Below are 18481 nucleotides of genomic sequence, written 5' to 3' on the forward strand. Positions count from 1 at the left end.
CTTCTTTATTGATTTTTATTTATTTAACAGGAACAGCAAAGTATATTTCGTGGCCCGTTCAAGAACGGACATTTCCAAACTGGTGGAAGCTCCAATCTTCCTTCTAGTTTCATATCCTTAACGAACCCTCAGGTTCCCTATGATAAATTTAGTGTGTTTCCTAAATAACTTATTTGAAAGTGAATGAGTGCGGAAGGACATTCAGTTGTGATTTGAGACATGACGATCTGCTTTTGTGCTGACAATGTGCACTGTGGTAATGCTGTTTCCAATGTTACTGCGCAGGAACTGCAGCTGGGGCGCCATAACGTAACAATATTCCAAACTTTTCTATTCCAATTCTGCAATCCGCCCACCGAGATTGGTCAAAAACTTTTTGGACACCCCCACTTCACCTGTCGGTCCCGCGACGTCGCGAAAACCGCCATAGCTCCCCATCTGATATGACGTGTACACTGATTATGCACAATTTGACCGAATAAAACAAGAATAGTTATTTCTGATTCGACGCCTTTTGCCATTAGCCCCGCGACTATTGGTCAAAAGTTTTCGGGCTGCACCCTATTCACTTGCCTGTCACGCGACGTCACAAAAACACAAAAACTCACCGCGTCAAAGTGACGTGTACGCGTTAAAGATGCATTAATATGCCGAACAAAACTGAATTTTCTTCTGAATAGCCGCAGGCTGCCCCGCTCCGAAAGGAATAAAAGATGGCTGCCGCCGATTGCTCCGACACTCGCTACTCGCCCCTGCCGGAGAGCATGGGTTTATTTGCGTGTAATAAAAGATTTTGCTTGGCCGTTTAGCGTTTTCGAGAAATTTTGGCACGTTTACGACCTCGTTCTGCCAACTCTTCTTTGCTGAGGATCCCTTTAAGCGTCATTCTTAAGCTTCCGTTGCATGCCGCCGCGATTGTCGACGAGCCACCGCAAGCTAAGTAAGAGAAAGCGGACCAATCGCAGACGGCCGCACCACCCTCTTCATCCGGTTATTGATATTTAGTGAAGTGGCTCGGCCCCATCAAATCCTTCTCCACTTGAGCATGCTCCTCGCCTCTTGTGAGCCAATTAGATCAGACAAGCCGCTCAGTGCAGGCAAAGTTATTCGTTTTTCAAGCAAACAAAAGTGACCTCCTATGAACGAGGGAAGCATTTGATTGGTTTGTTCAGACAACCCTGCGGGTGACCCCCCGATGCTTGCGTCGGCGGTTACGCAAATTTGACGTCAGCAGATTGGAATAAAAACAAATTGGAATAGTTTTACGTTATACGGCCCGTGTATAGTATTTTTTTCTGCAGTAAAGCTCAGTTCAAGTATGGGCGATAACTCTGTGCATTCTTTCTGTGTCTCAGCCTCAAAACGCGCCGTTATAACCTGGTTACATCAAGCCAGCGACCAACTAGCGCATCTAAGCCTCTTATCCTAAATGACCTATTTTCGGTCTTCTACGTGGCAGATGAAGCCAACCTAAAAATTATAATTTGCTGGGTGCTTGGCCATCAAGGCATACAAGGTATTATAGAGGCGGACAGGAATGCGCTAGTGCCTGCTCTTGAATGTTTTAGAACAGTTCCCTCCCCTTCCATATGTTGAGCTCAACGCATACATGCGTAGAAACTGAGGGAAATGTAGGAGCGGGACTGGGACAAGGAGACCGAGAATAAACTGCACACTGTACAGCCGCAATAAAAAAAACATACTGCATGAAAAGCGAATGAGGTGGCTTGAGGTTGGATTGTGCAGATGGCGACTCGGTCACACATATGGCACTCACTCATACTTGCTCGTGGGTGGTGAACCGCCAACATGTACAGGGTGTAACGAAACACTTAATTTCATGCATGCCTTTTCGGAATGTACAGAAGCAGAATGTATAAGGTGCGAACACTTTTCTCCGTCAGATCAAAGAAATCCTCCTCTATGTCCCGCACTCTTCCTTAGTACAGAACCGCTGTTTAGCACTAAGGCACGTTTTACATCTTTAAAAAATGCAGGTATACCTGTTATCTGTCCAAGAAAATAAGTCGTAGTACTGCTTCATTGAAGGTGTAGCTGCAATAGCTAAACTAAACTGCACGGGCATCCAATCTCTTTTCCGCAAAGGAAGTGTGGAGACTGCGGTGCTCCTGAAAGTTATTTTACAATGTCACCAAATGAAAACGCAACTTACGCACCTTTTCGCCTTCATGTTACTTATCACCGACACATCACTGCATAAAACTTGTCACAGGGAACTCCACACCTTTATATGAATATAGCTTTTAGGCATTTTTGCAGTCAATGAATTTCAGGCCCTTTAAAACCATGTCACATATTCGCACTTGAAAAATCTATATATGTCCATCGTCCAATTAGTAATCTTTTCGTTTTATGAAACATCTTCGCGCTCTCTGACCATACCAGGCATCATCATCATCATCATCAGCCTGGTTACGCCCACTGCAGGGCAAAGGCCTCTCCCATACTTCCCCAACAACCACGGTCATGTACTAATTGTGGCCATGTCATCCCTGCAAAATTCTTAATCTCATCAGCCCACCTAACTTTCTGCCGCCCCCTGCAACGCTTCCCTTCCCTTGGAATCCAGTCCGTAACCCTTAATGACCATCGGTTATCTTCCCTCCTCATTACATGTCCTGCCCATGCCCATTTCGTTTTCTTGATTTCAACTAAGATGTCATTAAGTCGCGTTTGTTCCCTCACCCAATCTGTTCTTTTCTTATCCCTTAACGTTACACCCATCATTCTTCTTTCCATAGCTCACTGCGTCGTCCTCAATTTATGTAGAACCCTTTTCGTAAGCCTCCAGGTTTGTGCCCCGTAGGTGAGTGCTGGTAAGACACAGCTATTATACACTTTTCTCTTGAGGGATAATGGCAACCTGCTGTTCATGATCTGAGAATACCTGCCAAACGCACCCCAGCCCATTCTTATTCTTCTGATTATTTCCGTCTCATGATCCGGATCCGCCGACACTTCCTGCCCTAAGTAGATGTATTCCCTTACCACTTCCAGTGCCTCGCTACCTATTGTAAATTGCTGTTCTCTTCCGAGACTCTTAAACATTACTTTAGTTTTCTGCAGATTAATTTTTAGACCTACTCTTCTGCTTTGCCTCTCCAGGTCAGTGAGCATGCATTGCAATTGGTCCCCTGAGTTACTAAGCAAGGCAATATCATCAGCGAATCGCAAGTTACTAAGGTATTCTCCATTAACTTTTATCCCCAATTCTTCCCAATCCAGGTCTCTGAATACCTCCTGTAAACACGCTGTGAATAGCATTGGAGAGATCGTATCTCCCTGCCTGACGCCTTTCTTTACTGGGATTTTGTGGCTTTCTTTATGGAGGACTACGGTGGCTGCGGAGCCGCTGTAGATATCTATCAGTATTTTTACATACGGCTCGTCTACAGCCTGATTCCGTAATGCCTCCATGACTGCTGAGGTTTCGACTGATCATACCAGGCCAATGCGCCATAAATATATACACATCATCATCATCATCATCATCATCATCATCATCATCGTCATTCCCTATTGACGTGCTGTCGTGTATGTCACTGTGGTAAAGGATCTGTCGCCCATGTCGGTGCTTTCAACTATTCTGACATCGCTCAAGGGTTCATAATCGTCTCTACGTGCCCTCCGTGGAGAGTTTGTCTCGCGGTCAGCATCCGTTGTCGCACACGGGTTGAAATGGTCACTATCGACTGAGTGGCTGCTCAGTGGGCGTCTGTTGTTCTCCGGAAGCGTTCATCTCTCCACCTGCATCAGGCAAGCGCGGGAAGGAACGACATTCCTTCTTTGCCAACTCCTTCGGTTGCGGTGTGAGCCGTTGGTACAGTTTCGAGGCCAAAAAGTGCTCCGGCCTGGTGAAACAGGAAGCCATCAGCCGAATTTCGTCTCCTGAGTGCCGAGGTCAAGCGCATAAATTCACAAATTAAGACGGAAAAGCGGATCCCTTGGGAGTTCCCATTCATTGCTGGTACACGGCGTATTCCTCTTCCTTCGTCTTTATGTTTTCCATCTACAATTATCGTGCATGTTGTCCTTCCCTTCAAATAATTCATCTCAATGAACTGAATAGTGTTATCTGCCGAAGGAGATTGTAGAATCACTTTGCGGCAAAAAAAAACCTTGTGCTATAATCGTGTGTGGTGCGCCGGCATAAACTAATTTATATTTGCGAACCAGTCGAACTATATTTGCGAATTTTATATGCTGCCAGTCATGTCTCTTAATATTGTATTCAACTCTCTAGCTGTAAATATCTCCTTTGAGAAACGCAGATAAGATCAACAACACGCTTTTCCAGGTGATTGTATAGGGGAGGTCGATATAATCGAGCGGCCGCCATTACCAGCTACGAGAGAGCATGGGTCACCTTCAAAAATTTGGCTTGCTAGATGAACGGCGATGAACAAAGTTTTGGCGAAAACTGACTAAAAGGGGAAGAAAATAAAAGCTATTCCTGCCATGCCTATAAGTGTGGCATAAACTTATGGTCATGGCCATAAGTTTGGTGGTATACAAAATTGTGAAGAATGTGTCATACATAATATTACTCGCAGACTGCCTGACAATGTTTATGTCGCTAGAAAGCGCAAATAATTTACTACTGCACCGGCGCCTAAGCTTTTCATTCCACCTCACGTTGAAAAAATTCGTTTTTGTGGAATCAGAATTTTTTTATTGTTAGAAGTTGGGTCACATTACAAGTATTTAGTATGCAGAAGGAGGTTCCATAGTCAAAGACTGTATCGGGACCTCCTGTACAAGAACAGTTATTGTAGTTAACATCTAAAAGCAACAACAACATATAATAAGGAATTATACAAGCAACAAGAAAAGAACGGTTACATAACAAAATAAAAGATTGACTACAAGAAAAAACAAGTGTTAGCATATCTCATGGTAGCAGCAAAATTGTGCGGGAACAAAATACCAACAGTTTATTTACAACAACAAAGGGAAAAAAAGAGAGAAAAGAGAAAAAAAGCGAGCAAAGACCGACTGCAGTAATTCTTGTCGTTAATCTGTCAATAAAAATGCATTTTTAGTTCTGTTTTAAAATGTGATAAAGGTCTTGCGTTTTTCATTGTGAAAGGAAGGGTGTTCCATATTGATATGGAAGTGAATTTTACAGTCTGTTTACCATAGTTAGTGCGGATTCTTGGTAAAAGAAAATTGTTATTCAACGCAAATCTGGTGGTACTATGGTTAGAAGGGGAAATGGGATCGATGGTAGCTCATTATTCACAAATCTGTAGAAAAAAATACCTAGGTTGTCTTTAGTAAGTCCAGATATGGTAAGGATGTTATTCTCGTGTAGTAGGGAAGTGGCATTAGAAAAGCGTGGGCTGTAAGTAATTATTCTTATGGCTCGGTTCTGAACTGTCTGGAGAGAAGCAGTATGAGTATTATAGGTGTTACCCCAACATATTATGCCATAAGTAATGTGAGAGTGGACAAAAGAGTGGTAAAGTGAGAGTAATGTGTCACGTGTGAAGTAAGGGCGTGTTTTGATTAAGATGCGTATACCATAAGCTATTTTCTTTTTTATGTGAGCAATATGATTGTGATATTTCAAATTACAATCAAGTAGAATACCAAGGAAAGATAAACATGAACTTGGAGGAAGGCGGTGAGAACCGATAGTGACAGGTGGAATGGATGGTATGTTTCGCTGATGAGAAGAGAATACGACAAATTTAGTCTTAGTTGCATTAATTGATAACATGTAAACATTACACCACCTTAGAATATTTTCTAAGTCAGCATTTACCTTATTAACGAGAGATGAGATATCTTTATGAAAGGTGAATATAGTGGTGTCATCTGCGTACAGAATGGAAGAAAGACAGTTAGGGAAATCATTAATATAAACCAAAAACAGAAGTGGCCCCAGGATAGATCCCTGAGGCACACCAACGTTAGTAATTCGCTGTCAAGAATAAGCGTTCGATAGGGAAACAACTTGAACTCTGTTATATAAGTAGCTTTTTAGTAGTGAGAGAGCAGGCCCACAAATGCCAATTGCTTCGAGCTTCGAAAAAAGGATATTATCATTTATGCTATCAAATGCTTCCGTTAGATCGATAAAAACTGAGGCGGCGAGAAATTCTTCGTCGATTAATTTTTTTAGTTAATCAGTAAGATGAAATAATACCTGGACATTGTGGTCTAGCACTTAATGATATTGCAGACAGCTTGGCAAAGGCAGCGCTTGGTGGGGAACTAGGTTTCTTTATACCCAACCTTAGCCTGCTTGCGGTGACAAGATTCCGAAGGCGACAAGTTCTAGGTAGAAAAAGTGAGCCCCTCCTTGCTGCACCAGATTACGGAAATTTAGCGTTCCTCTAGAATGTCCGGTCATGTCCCTCTCGACACCGTATTGTGATTTCGAATAGCGCAATTAAATCTGTACATGAGCAGCTGTGCTTTCGCACCATAGAACCTTTGTGTGATGTGAGAATATAGAATCATTGGAGTATTTCCTCCTCTACTGCCGTAAATATAATTCCCTATTGCGTATGAGCGTTCCACTTTTGGCGATTAATATCTTATCGTTTGGTGCAAGTACCTTGGTCAAGCCCAAAAGGAAGTGTGTCAATTGTGCACTAGGACGTCATTGCTACAGAGAGACTCATGAAAAACACATTTTGCTCATTAATAACACTAGATCGCATTATTTTAATAACGTGACGTAGCGTTCGAGTCTTGAACATGGAGGAGAAAATGGAAATGGGGGTATTGTACCCGTGCAGTATATTCATTTGAAGAAGGTGACTGAAGAAAATGACCGGCGAATTCAATCGTCAAGCTTCGCGTGTAAATATGGTTTGGGGAAAATTGTAACGAATATGCGAGTATTTGTATAATCGATGGTGTGCACACGGTATAATCAAATAGAATATATTTATGCGAGCTTGGTGTGATATAGTTGCACAGAAGCACTTAGGCGAAGTTTGTTTCGAAAGAGCATCATTTTTGCCTTTTACCTAGATTATTTTACTACTGACGCGCCTCGAAAGCAGTTGTATGTACCTTAAAGATGTGTTTTGGTGCAATAGGTGCTCCGCAGCTCTGGAAACCCATGGAAGGTCAATTAGCTGTCGGGGAAAGCCATCATTGCTCGAGGATTCCGCAAGTATTCATAGAGCAGCAATGTTTAAATTTACTAGTGCTTATAGTACGCTAACAACTGCACGATCACAATTTCGTGGAGAACTATCGCATTGCTATACAAGGCACGGAGAAAATTAAGAAAAATACCTCAAAAAATCGATACAAGTAGCCTCGTAAAGCCCAAATCTGCGTACAACACCTAGTAAACAAAAGTTTGAGAGGGATGTCTGTATAAATTAAGTGGTGTGACTGCATAGTCTGCATAGGCTGCATAGTCGATATTTTCTATACGCTCTAGTAAGGCACATACCATGCAATCTTCCAGAGGGACCCCTTCTGCGAAACTGAAAACGTAGGAAGACGCTGCGTACTGTGCTGGAGGATTTGATGTATATAAGAGTCAAGACGGTTCGGATGGGGCGGAGCAGTGAAATATAAGCACACTCCATTACATGAGCGCTTTGTTAGACGAAAGGATGCCAGGGAAAGTTTTGAAATATTCGTAACAACTGCGCAGGATGACCTCGCAGGCGCCCGCGCGCTGCTCTTGCAAGGTGGCCCGTCTGAGGACGACAGCGCAGATACGCAAGTCAATCTTGGCTGTCTCGCCTACAAGGAAGGAAGACCCGACGAGGCCCTGGCGCTGTTCAACAAGGCTCTCCAGGTAAGAGTTACGGGGCAGCGATTTAACCTTATATATATCCACGCAAAACAACCTGGGAACGTGCTAGAACTAACCACTTTTATCAGCCAAAAAACAGTTTGAAAAGAAGTTCTGTAGCAAGGCAGACCAGAGTATACTGACGAGCGGCTGTCCTCCAACAAGCGCTGCAGAGGGCCAATTCTGTGAGAGATTTATTAAAAACAGACGCCACCCGATTTTAGAGATGCCTGATTTTTCAAAGCTGCAACATTGATAGGACATTCCCGTGACACCGCCTCTTGCCCACGTAACAAAAGTATGGCGGCAACACACATTTCTGACGCTCCCCGGTTTTCCACTAAATTTTTCGACGTGACTCTCATGCGTGATGATGTCCACGTGGCGCGCGTGAACAAAGCTGCCTGGGCGTTGACGTGGCATGAAAGCACCAACTTTGGTTGTGGAATCCAGACGAAGCTGTGGGGGTTTGGTCTTGCGGTTTAGGTACTACACGGCTGGGGATAATTAAAAATTTCAGATGTAGCCATCCGCGCAACTGAAACATAAAAAAAAGATAGCAGAGTTGTGTAACAGAGTTTTCGCATCTATCGGAAGTCCTGTACGGGTCGGGCCTGCCACTGCCCGAAATCTGTAGACCCAAGATTGAGCAAACGCTGCATTGCGATGCAATTCCTTCGCTAGGCCCGAACTTTTCCAAACGCTTAGTATTTTTTATGGTCTCCTGCCGTCAAATTTCCCTGTATTCTGCGTTGATTCTACACATGTCCGCGGTCGGCTGCAGATTCTCCCCGACGCTGCGGTCATATCTACAACCGCTTCGGGGTTTCGACGCAAGCAGCGTCGTCATGTTGTTCCCCTGCAGATATTCCATACAGGATAGGCCACTGCTGTTCAATGAGCATATGTGCCGTAAACTTTACCATCGACTGGCGGAGTGGCGGGTGACAAGCCGCCGCTTTAAGCTCTCCGTCAATATATTCGTACCAGTACAGATGTCATCGGCTATTCAGCCTGAGACCTCACGTTCGAGCTAGACTAACGACTGTAATGCCAGAGTTCGGGTTCGCGTTCCATCGGGAGCGCACTCAGCAACAGCAATGTGAAATGGTGCCTTCTGCACGTGCGCGCGCATTTTGGTGAGCGGTTGTGTGCTTGGTTCTAGCGCAACATGGACGCCAACGTACTACCTATGCAGTGGGATCACGCCAACTGCGCGGGTGCGTTTCAGCGAAGGTGCGGAGTGCGTGTAAGTAACCTAATGTTGTGTTTGTGTCACGTCTCGACACGGCAAGTCGCCGAGGGGACAAGAAAATCCGCAAGAGACCCTTTGCCGGGCCATCGGAGGCATCATAATCGCCCTTCATACGCAGTATCAGTAATTGGTACTTTATTTTAGGCATAATGAGCGACAAACATTAAGGAAATTACTCTCGACTGCACGCTACCTGTCTGCCTACATCTGCTGACACCTGATGGGTGGTCAGCCATGGGGTTCGGGTTCAGGAGGTCTGGAGAAAGCGACAGGAAGCGAGGTTAGAGTTGGAAAACAGGAACTATTTATACATATTGTGAAATGATGTAAAAAAATAATACGTCATTATGTTGTCACTTCGGTGAAGTGATTGCAATCCCGGCTTCACACACAGGCAGTTTGTTTCTTTCGCAGAGACCTCACAGCTTACTTTTTTTCGCCGTTGTCAGCTTATGCCTATAATGGGTACTCGATATAAAGCAGATATCTCCGTGCCGAATTCGGCTTCGGTATAAAGTGGTTCGGTGAGAATTTTTTTGTGTTTTCATGGCGAGGGAGCTTCAGTCCATCTTCCCGCGGCGCATACGCAGTCGCAAGCGGACGCACCTCCTCAGCTGTGGTACGCTGTGGCGCTGTGCCATTACGCCCGGAGGGACTACGCGCCGGCTCTGCAGCAGCTGGCACACATCATCGAGCGGGGCATTCGGGACCGGCCAGAACTGAGCGTCGGGATGGCCACTGAAGGACTCGAGGTGCCACAGTCGGTTTCATTTTTGTTTCGTTTGTTTTTCTATGACTGCATGCGGGACGGAGCTCCGTCTTCATTGCTACCTAATAGCTAGATATCTCTATGACCGCAATATCTGACAATAGCGCAAGTTCCATGGCAAAGGTTGCTTCCAGATTAAGCAGAAGCGAATCACTGATAATGCCAAAAATGAAACTTCGTGATTGCAAATATTGCATAGCTAGAAACTTTAGCAGGATATCCATAATGCAAATGTCTTGTTTCGTCTATAGCTACTGAAGTTTGTGTTGACGTCAATATCGTAGCACGAGAGTTACATCGCAACATGTTGGCTAAATGTCACGTTGGCGGCTGAATTTCGCAGCACGTACGTTTGCTATACCATTCGGCGTGCTGGTGCGGAAACACCGCTCCGTGACCTTCGTTTCGGGATGCACGTATCGAGCCTTGCTCGTCGCAATACTCGCACCACCGTAAGATGACAAACGAAGGCGCGCGCAGGTCCGCAGCGTGGGCAACACGGCCGCGCTGCACGCGTCTGCACTGGTGGAAGCGTTCAACCTGAAGGCGGCCATCGAGCTGCGGCTGGCCAACCCGGCGGCGGCGCGCGAAGCCCTCACGGACATGCCTCCTCGCGCCGAGCACGAACTGGACGCCGTGACGCTGCACAACCAGGCGCTCCTGGAGGCCGACCAGCAGCCGGCTGCTGCACTGGCCAAGCTGCAGTTCCTGCTGCAGGTACTGTCGCCGCAGTGATTCCTTCGCGCTAAGCTGACAACATTTACCGCATATATCGTTGCGCCAAACCCTTGCGCATGTCTTGGATTCAAAAGCCTACAATATATGTTTGCTTATATATTGTATATTAACAAAAAATATATATCGCTGACGAAACATGGCGAGCGCACAATACGAGCGTTTCCACCATACAGGCGGGTGATATACGTTGTTATTGCAATCTGAACACCCGCTAGTTCAACGTATGCTCTATGCTATGAGACGATGGCAGCCATCTGCGCCGAAAGGGAATTGCGCACGCCTCTCTATGGCAAGCTCAGCAAAGACAACTGCGACCCGGAGGTGCAGGGCTCGTTTTTTAGCGAAATCGATTCGCAGCTGCAAATGCCCGCCCCTCACGTTTCTGAACGATGCACAGGAAAACGCAAGCCCCGCTCTTCAGGGTGGGGCTTTATTGCTGCCTGTAGGAACTAACTAACGTTCTCGTCCTATAGGAATTATTTTCAAATGTATTACGCCTTCTGTCCCATTGTGAGTATAGACTGGTTCCTTTCATGCGAACTTCACAGCGCACGGAAAGTTTGTGAATATAAGACCAAACTGTTACTCTACAGTGCATTAGGTCGTAACAGTCAAACTAACGACTTATAAAGACATCATCAAGGCGCACACATGCAGGAATCCGAAGTGAAAATTTAAATAACACAAAAGAATGGCGTACAAAAAATCCGTGACATTCAGAACCATATACAGCATCAGACACACACACACACACACGCACGCATGCACGCACGCACGCACGCACACACACACACACACAGACACACGCACGCACGCACACACACACACACACACACACACACACACAGATACACGCACGCAGGCACACACAAACACACACACACACAGACGCACGCACACACATGCACTGAATGACAATCACCGTCCAAGGGAAGATACTACTCGGGGCTGGCGGCGTAATAACATTTTCATTTCGTCTTTATTACCAATGCAAGCTCAATACCTCTGTAATAAATTCATCATCACGAAAAAATAGACAAGGTTTCTTGATCCCAATTTAAATGAACTGAAATGAACAATGGATGAGGTGGACTGTAGAATAATAAATGATTGGCATCACGTTAATCAAGAAGCAAGTTCACAAGCGCTTCAAGTAGCTAGGAAATAATTGCACATTTTCTTAGGTGACGTTTTCCAAAATTTCTGGAATACACCTCTTCCATCGGTTTTATCTCCCCGTCGTAGAGACCGCATATAGGCAGTTTCCTCGTGCGCTCACGTTCACCGTCAGGCGGTACACTATTATTTAATAATTATGGCTTTTACCTGCCCCAACCACGTAGTGATTATGAAGCACGACGTAGTGGGGCACTCTGGGTTAATTTGGACCACCTGGGGTTTTTAAAGTGCACATAAGCCTAAGTAGACGGGTACTTTTGCATTTCGGCCCTAACGAATTGCGGCCGCCGTTGCCGGGATTTGATCCCGCGACCTCGTGCTTAGCAGCGCCGTATGCTAGCTTTAAGAAATCTTATGTTGTCAAGTTGACCTTTCGTGATAGGGACTCATGCTGAGGATATATGCGTGTACTAGTAGAGCGTTGACGTCGAGTCGAGGTTTGTCGAACCTGAAATTTAACGGCGCGCTACATTCTTTCCAAATGTTGTTCGCAATGTCCGATCGCTAAACATTTGTTATCTTTCCGTGTTTCGCAACAATCTTTACAAGTCCTCATTTAGCCACTAATAAATTTGTCCTTGCCTCGTCGATTCAATCTGCTTGCTTACAAGTGACTCTGCGTACCAGGCCGCCTCTGAATATTTTCGCATGCTTTTCATATCCTACATGCTAGACTACACGCGTATCGAGTGACATTATTGTTGTGTTTTCACTGCACATAGACTTGAAAACCATTTGGTAGTACGCTGTCGGCCTCCTTATGGTGTGTCCTACAGATGTGTAGATAGTAACTACGAATGTTGCGCAATTTCAGTCTTTTTATCGGAGTCATAAGAGTAACCAGCACGCGTTGAGGAATTGGGGCCGAAACCAACGTTTTAGAAAAGTTTGTAAAAGGAATAAAGCTTAACAGCCCTTGAACATAATCAGTAGCAACGGCATCACCAATACGTCAATTCGGAAATCAATCAATCAATAAATTTTTATTATCTCTCATGAAAAAATTACTAGATTCACATATTCATGTACATATAAAGGGCAAATGTAGTAATACTTTTTTTGAAGTGAATCTTTCCCTGCCTATCAACAGCCCTGGTTTCCTGTCTGTCCGTCGATGTCTTGCCAGGTAAGGGGGACCGGCCCCGGAGACAGCGTAACAGTAAACTAAGCTGATACTGGAGGTGCTGTACTCAAGATTGGGCCAATACACGAATGTGTTACAATCCAAACTGGTGACCCGGTGGGTCGATTCTAGCACCAGTGCACGACATGTGCTCTCGCAATGCTAGCTCTCGCGCTGCGAGGGAAAGCGCGAACAAGATTTGAAGGAGAAAGGACATTTACTAAAAATAAAGGAATTCTCGCCCAGTAGAGTCGGCGATTAGTCTCTGCGGTCACCTGGTAGGCGTTACTTATTGGTCGTGCGTTCGTCAGCGGTGTTGAAGGGTGGAAATGCATCGCTCTATTTCACACTTCTTTTTTACCTACACTTCTACTCGCAATGCTTCCTTCAGCACTCGGAAAACGTAGCATTAGTCTGCAAGATAATCGCTGCGCCTGCGTCTTATAGAACGACGCCATGTGAACTCGTACCTAGACTAAAGCATTATGATTTATACAGAATGTTGGTTGGAACTAGAGCGCTATTGCACGCTTCATGTGCCTCTTTACGCGTCATTTAACTGAAACTATTCGAGAAAGCAACGCTTAACGTAGATGGCGATATGTTCGTTGGATCTGCCGAAATTCGCGCAAGAGTTCTAAGAATATTTTTGTCTGGATATGCCGTAACCTAGAACATGTCCCCTCTCCCTTGTCTCACCCTTGTTTCCCCTTTATTCTTTCGCTGGTGTGGGGTAGAGATCCAGAAGCATCCCTCCCTTCCTTTTTCCTCTCAATTTTTTCTTTCTCAGAAGGGCACGGTCTGACAAGCCTGTTTAACGAGCGATGTTCTCCTGCGCGTCTCATGTCGTCGCGTCTTCTCTATTGTGCGCACGACAGGAGCCACCTGAGGCATTTGGCAACCTGCTGCTCTTGTGCTGCCGCCTGGAGCAACATTCCCTCGCCGCCGACCTGCTGGCTGAGCACGCCGCGCTCACTTACAGGTACGCGGTGACTCTCCCGAATAGTGGCTCACGCAAAATGATGTACGCGGCCTCAAATACCCTTTTGCGATACCGATATTTTGATATACCTAAATAGACCAGCCATCATGCTTTCGTGAGGAGCAGTTGAACAAAATTAAACACCAAATGTGGTGCCCATTAATAATCAAGCGCCTAATATTTGCGCCTAATTTCGTATACAAGATAAACAGATGACCTGCCATGATTGCCTAGTAGCTATGACGTTCTACTGCAGATCGCAAGATTCGCAGTAGTCATATTTGCCGTGCCTAGGAGGAGATGCCGGGCAACGGTGGCGGCGGCAACCTGAAACGGCAATATGGTCGAGTGCTCTAAAACTTGCGAGGCCGCACTGCGGCCATACCAAGGTAGATGTACTGGTAGCGAAGGCTCCATAGACGCCCATTGGTCCAAAAAATGGCGGCTCGTGGGCACTCCAGCGCCCCCAGGATTTTGGGGGGCAAACTACGCAAATGTGACGTAGAATGACGTCACTCATACGTATGCATTTGGCGCGAATTATAAAGCGGTCTTTCTGTAGAATCCGCGTTTTCGAGCCCGTACCTCTCGAAGGTTGCTGCCTTTCAGCGTGCCCCAACCTTTGCCAGTCAAATGTGCTCGAGTTCCTGCTAGTTATGGCCTTGTTAATGTGCAATTGGGAACGCAATGAAAGTGACTGGTAAAGGAGGGGCAGCATAGAAAGGCAGCAACACTTCCAGACACTGGCGAAGCATGCATGATTCGTAGTGCAAATACTGGTGCTAGTACTTTTGAGAGCTTTTGAGTACAGCAAGGTATGATGCACAAAGCACTGGCTCAAGTGCACAGTTCGCAATAGAGTGTACGGCAAGTGTGGTTTTCATAGTTTCATATTCATTGTTTATTGCAGCAACCAAACAAATACAGTCACAAAGCACACCCTTGGCACACAAACAAAAAATACATGTCACAGGCAGCACAAGCAGTATTGTTTAAGTTGGCTAATCATCTCAATAGTCACAGTGCAGATAGGAAAAAGCCCTGAAGTGCCACGAACGTTGTCAGTTAGGAAATTGAAAAGTATAGAAAACAATGCTACGACAGCTTCAATTGAAGCAAACATAACATGACATAAGTAGGCGCATCAACACAGACCATAGAGCACACTGGGATTATTCTTCACATTTAATTTCTTCAGCTGAAAGAATATAGCAGGTGCGTTTACATCTGCAAGGCAATGTTAAAGCCAGCTTTAGCACCCTCAAACGTGCTCAACTTAGGAGCAAATACCATACATTGAGCCGGCGTACCATCTCCAGAGTACTTCTAGTCGTTAGCCGGATCAATTTGAAGTAATTTTACGTCAACAAAAGTACACATGAAGTACAGCGTACAGTGAAGTGCAAGGACATTCGCGGGGCAGTAAAGCATGTAATCAGTGTACTGTACGCTACAATATAGCCAGATAAAAGTCCAGCGGGAATCGGTGTAGCGTGACACCAATGGTACTATCCACGCTGTCGCAGTGTACCACGGAGCATCGTTTCTTCACATGCCGCAAGCTCATCTTGAAATGAAGCGCTAAGCGCTTCAAAAGAAGAGCGCGAAGCGTGCAAAGACGGAAAAAGACTTCGCACTGGCCGCACGCCGAAGGAAACGACAAAACCGAGAAAACTGCCGCAGCGGTGCAGCGGGCTGCAAATCTTACCGAACGGTGACAAAGAAGCGACGTGCAAGGACGACGAAAACTTCGCAAAAGGAGCATTTTGAGACCGGCGAGCTAAATTTATACGCTTTACCAGGTGCGCCATCGCAGACAGCTGGCGATAAGAAATCGCTTCGTAAGCTCCCGCCACTGTGGCCGGGTTAGCCGGGTATCGAAACAAGGCCTGCAAAGACGCGCTGTAATGCACCGCACACTCATGAATAGGGGGCAGGTCAACAGTGTTGCAAAAATACGAAATTTGCCAGGTTTTAATAAAATGACTTACCTCTTTCATAAAACAAGGTGCTAATATATTTTTTCTTTTCTATTGGCAGATTACATTCCAATTTTGTAGCTTTATCATTTCTTTATATGAGTGTTTTGCCCCCCATCCTCTGGTTGTGCTGCAGTCGCGCTAAACCACTTTTCGGCCCAGCCTTCGCCACCACTTTAAATCCGCCTTGGCCATACTACATCACCCCGCAGAATCGCCACACCAGTATACGTAAGCAAGGTATTGTTTTTTATAGCAAACAATCCCTACAGTAATAGTCATCCCGCATATGCACAAGTGTCCGTGTGCCGTGGCTGGGCACAGTTAACTCTGTATAGAATCATTTCGTGGGCTCTAAAGCAAATCTCAAATCTATAAAAAGAAAAGCGGAAATGAAAAGAAAGAGTGCTCAGCGTGTAACGAAAACAAGGTCAGAACCAATAATACAAAAACTAATACATGAAAACAGAGTACAAATATTCATTAAACATTCTCGGAATAAACAGAGAGAAATCTTCGCAGACCCACAATACTAAAAGGAGGAAAAAAGGTTCGACATATCTATGGATCGATTAACAGTTGTCCTATACCCAAGATGCTAAATATTTCTTAATCTTATTAGAATATAACATACGGTATGGTTCCAGCTGCATAAAACTAAATTAAGTGAAAACGCACGAATTCTTTTATTGTATTCCGTACAAACACGAAAGATAACACATTGTTATGCCTGGAGTGCCAATATTTGACATTAGGCACTTTAAAGTGATGAGAACAAAATATGTCGCGTGTCGAGTATTTCAAGTACTCCTTTTTCCCTGCCAGCACAGAAGTGTGGAACAAAGTGGTCGTGTACCATTCACACTTCTGTTTAAGCTATCCAAGCTGTTCGCAGAATAAGGTTGTGCAACACATTGTAGGCTACTTTTCTTTTGCTTAAATTGCTGTTTGCACTCGTTGACGTACTGCCCTGAATTGTTCTTGTAGTAAATGTTCCTTGTATAATACAAATACGTAGTTTGTGACCTTGGCTTTTGTCTTTGTTATTGTTTGCTTATACCCACTCCGGTTTTGTAGCTTTTCTGAGACTGGATATTCTGTAAATAAATAAATCAAAAAGCACGTTCATCCAAGACGTGAAATATTGTTACGTGGCAAGTCGCAGATGAGAAGCTACATCCAGTTACATTTACTAAATGAACACGCTGCACTTGGTCAAAGGGCAACAGCCCACGCTAGCCTACAATCGTCGTCGTCGTCTTCACACTACGGGCCTCTTCGTCGTCGTAAATACTGGTCCGTAGCACTACCCCCGGCGGCAAAAGCACCGTCCCGGGGCAACTAAAAGCCGGGCTCGGAAGCAGCGTAGTTAGCCTTGAGCCTACAGACGTGCACGACATCAGTGTATGCCAGAGCAAAGGGTGAGGTTGAACTGGCAGGAGCGATTTCGTAGGTCAGTGGCGTCACCTGGCGCAGCACGTGTTAGGGCCCCGTGTATCGGGAAACGAGCTTCTCTGAAAGTCCGACATGACGAGAGGTAGACCACAGGAGCACGAGCACACCAGGCGAAAACTGTGCGTCACGGTGGTGGGCGTTGTAGAGACGTTTCTCAGTCGTTTGCAAGGCCGTCCATTGAGTACGGGCCAGCTGGCGTGCATGGTCCGTCCTGGCGATGGACCATGCCCGTGTGACGGCGTATCGCATGGCGTAATCAGTTGTAACGGCTACCCATTTGTTCCCAGAGGATAACGTGAGAAAGGGGCCGATGAGGTCTAATCCAACACGAAAGAACAGTTGTACAGGGATGATGATTGGCTGGAGATGACCGCAAGGTAACATGTGAGGCATTTTCCGATGCTGGCAGGAATCACAGGTAGCAACAGCATCGGATGGAGCGAGCGAGACCGAACAATAGAAGCGGCGGCGGACGCGGTCGTACGTGCGAGAACACCAAGGTGACCTGCAGTGGGTGCTTCAAGTAGCTCAAAAAAACACAGTCACTTGTACATGTTTGGGCACAACAAGAAGAACATCAGATTAACCAAGGAGGAACTTCCTTCGGTACAGAATGCCGCCCTGGAGGACATATCGGCGAATAGAGGCGTCGGAAGACGAAGAGAGCAGACGCTCGATGAGTTCTTGCAGCCATAGGTCCCGGTACTGCTCTAAAGTTCTCTCAAAGTTTTCGTTACTTCTCCACAACTTTCTACGCAGCTTTTGCTGACATGAGGCAGGCTTGATTTGCCATTTCCTCTCCTCCCGTCCCTCCTCCTTTTTGTTTCAAGTGCAAACACTGCTTTATATGCAGCTTCGAAGCGAATAAGACCAGTTGATATGGTTTACGCCCTTTCCGTCTACGTCGTTTTTGCCAGTGTTCATCATTTTATACCCACAACTCTTCCTAACATAGTCATGTACCAACTCGCCCAACAGAAAGTTCTTCTAAAGTACCGGTACTGCTCACCGGCGATGTTAGCGAAGGCAGACACAAAGCAAATGATGTTGGCGGTACTACTGTCGGCGTCGTCAGGCTCGTCGACCGAGTAGCGAGATAGGCAATCAGCCTCCTTGTGGAGACAGCCAGATTTGTAGATGAGAAAATACGAATACGTTTCTAGGCGTAACGCCCAGCCACCAAGTCTTCCTGTAGGATCTTTCAGTGAG

At 45.6% G+C, this 18481-nt stretch overlaps 1 protein-coding gene across 1 annotated transcript in view; it reads left to right on the forward strand.

Moving 5' to 3' along the window:
• The window catches only part of Ttc30 (tetratricopeptide repeat domain 30), a 53732-nt gene that overhangs the window by 13414 nt on the left and 21837 nt on the right, over positions 1-18481 (forward strand). Inside the window, exons 3-6 of the mRNA XM_072285867.1 lie at positions 7649-7795; positions 9638-9799; positions 10297-10533; positions 13735-13838. Of these exons, the coding sequence (XP_072141968.1) occupies positions 7649-7795; positions 9638-9799; positions 10297-10533; positions 13735-13838 (650 nt within the window). The remainder of the gene's footprint in view (positions 1-7648; positions 7796-9637; positions 9800-10296; positions 10534-13734; positions 13839-18481) is intronic.

The sequence above is a fragment of the Dermacentor andersoni genome, chromosome 1 (genome assembly GCF_023375885.2).
Source record: "Dermacentor andersoni chromosome 1, qqDerAnde1_hic_scaffold, whole genome shotgun sequence".
Taxonomy (NCBI): domain Eukaryota; kingdom Metazoa; phylum Arthropoda; class Arachnida; order Ixodida; family Ixodidae; genus Dermacentor; species Dermacentor andersoni.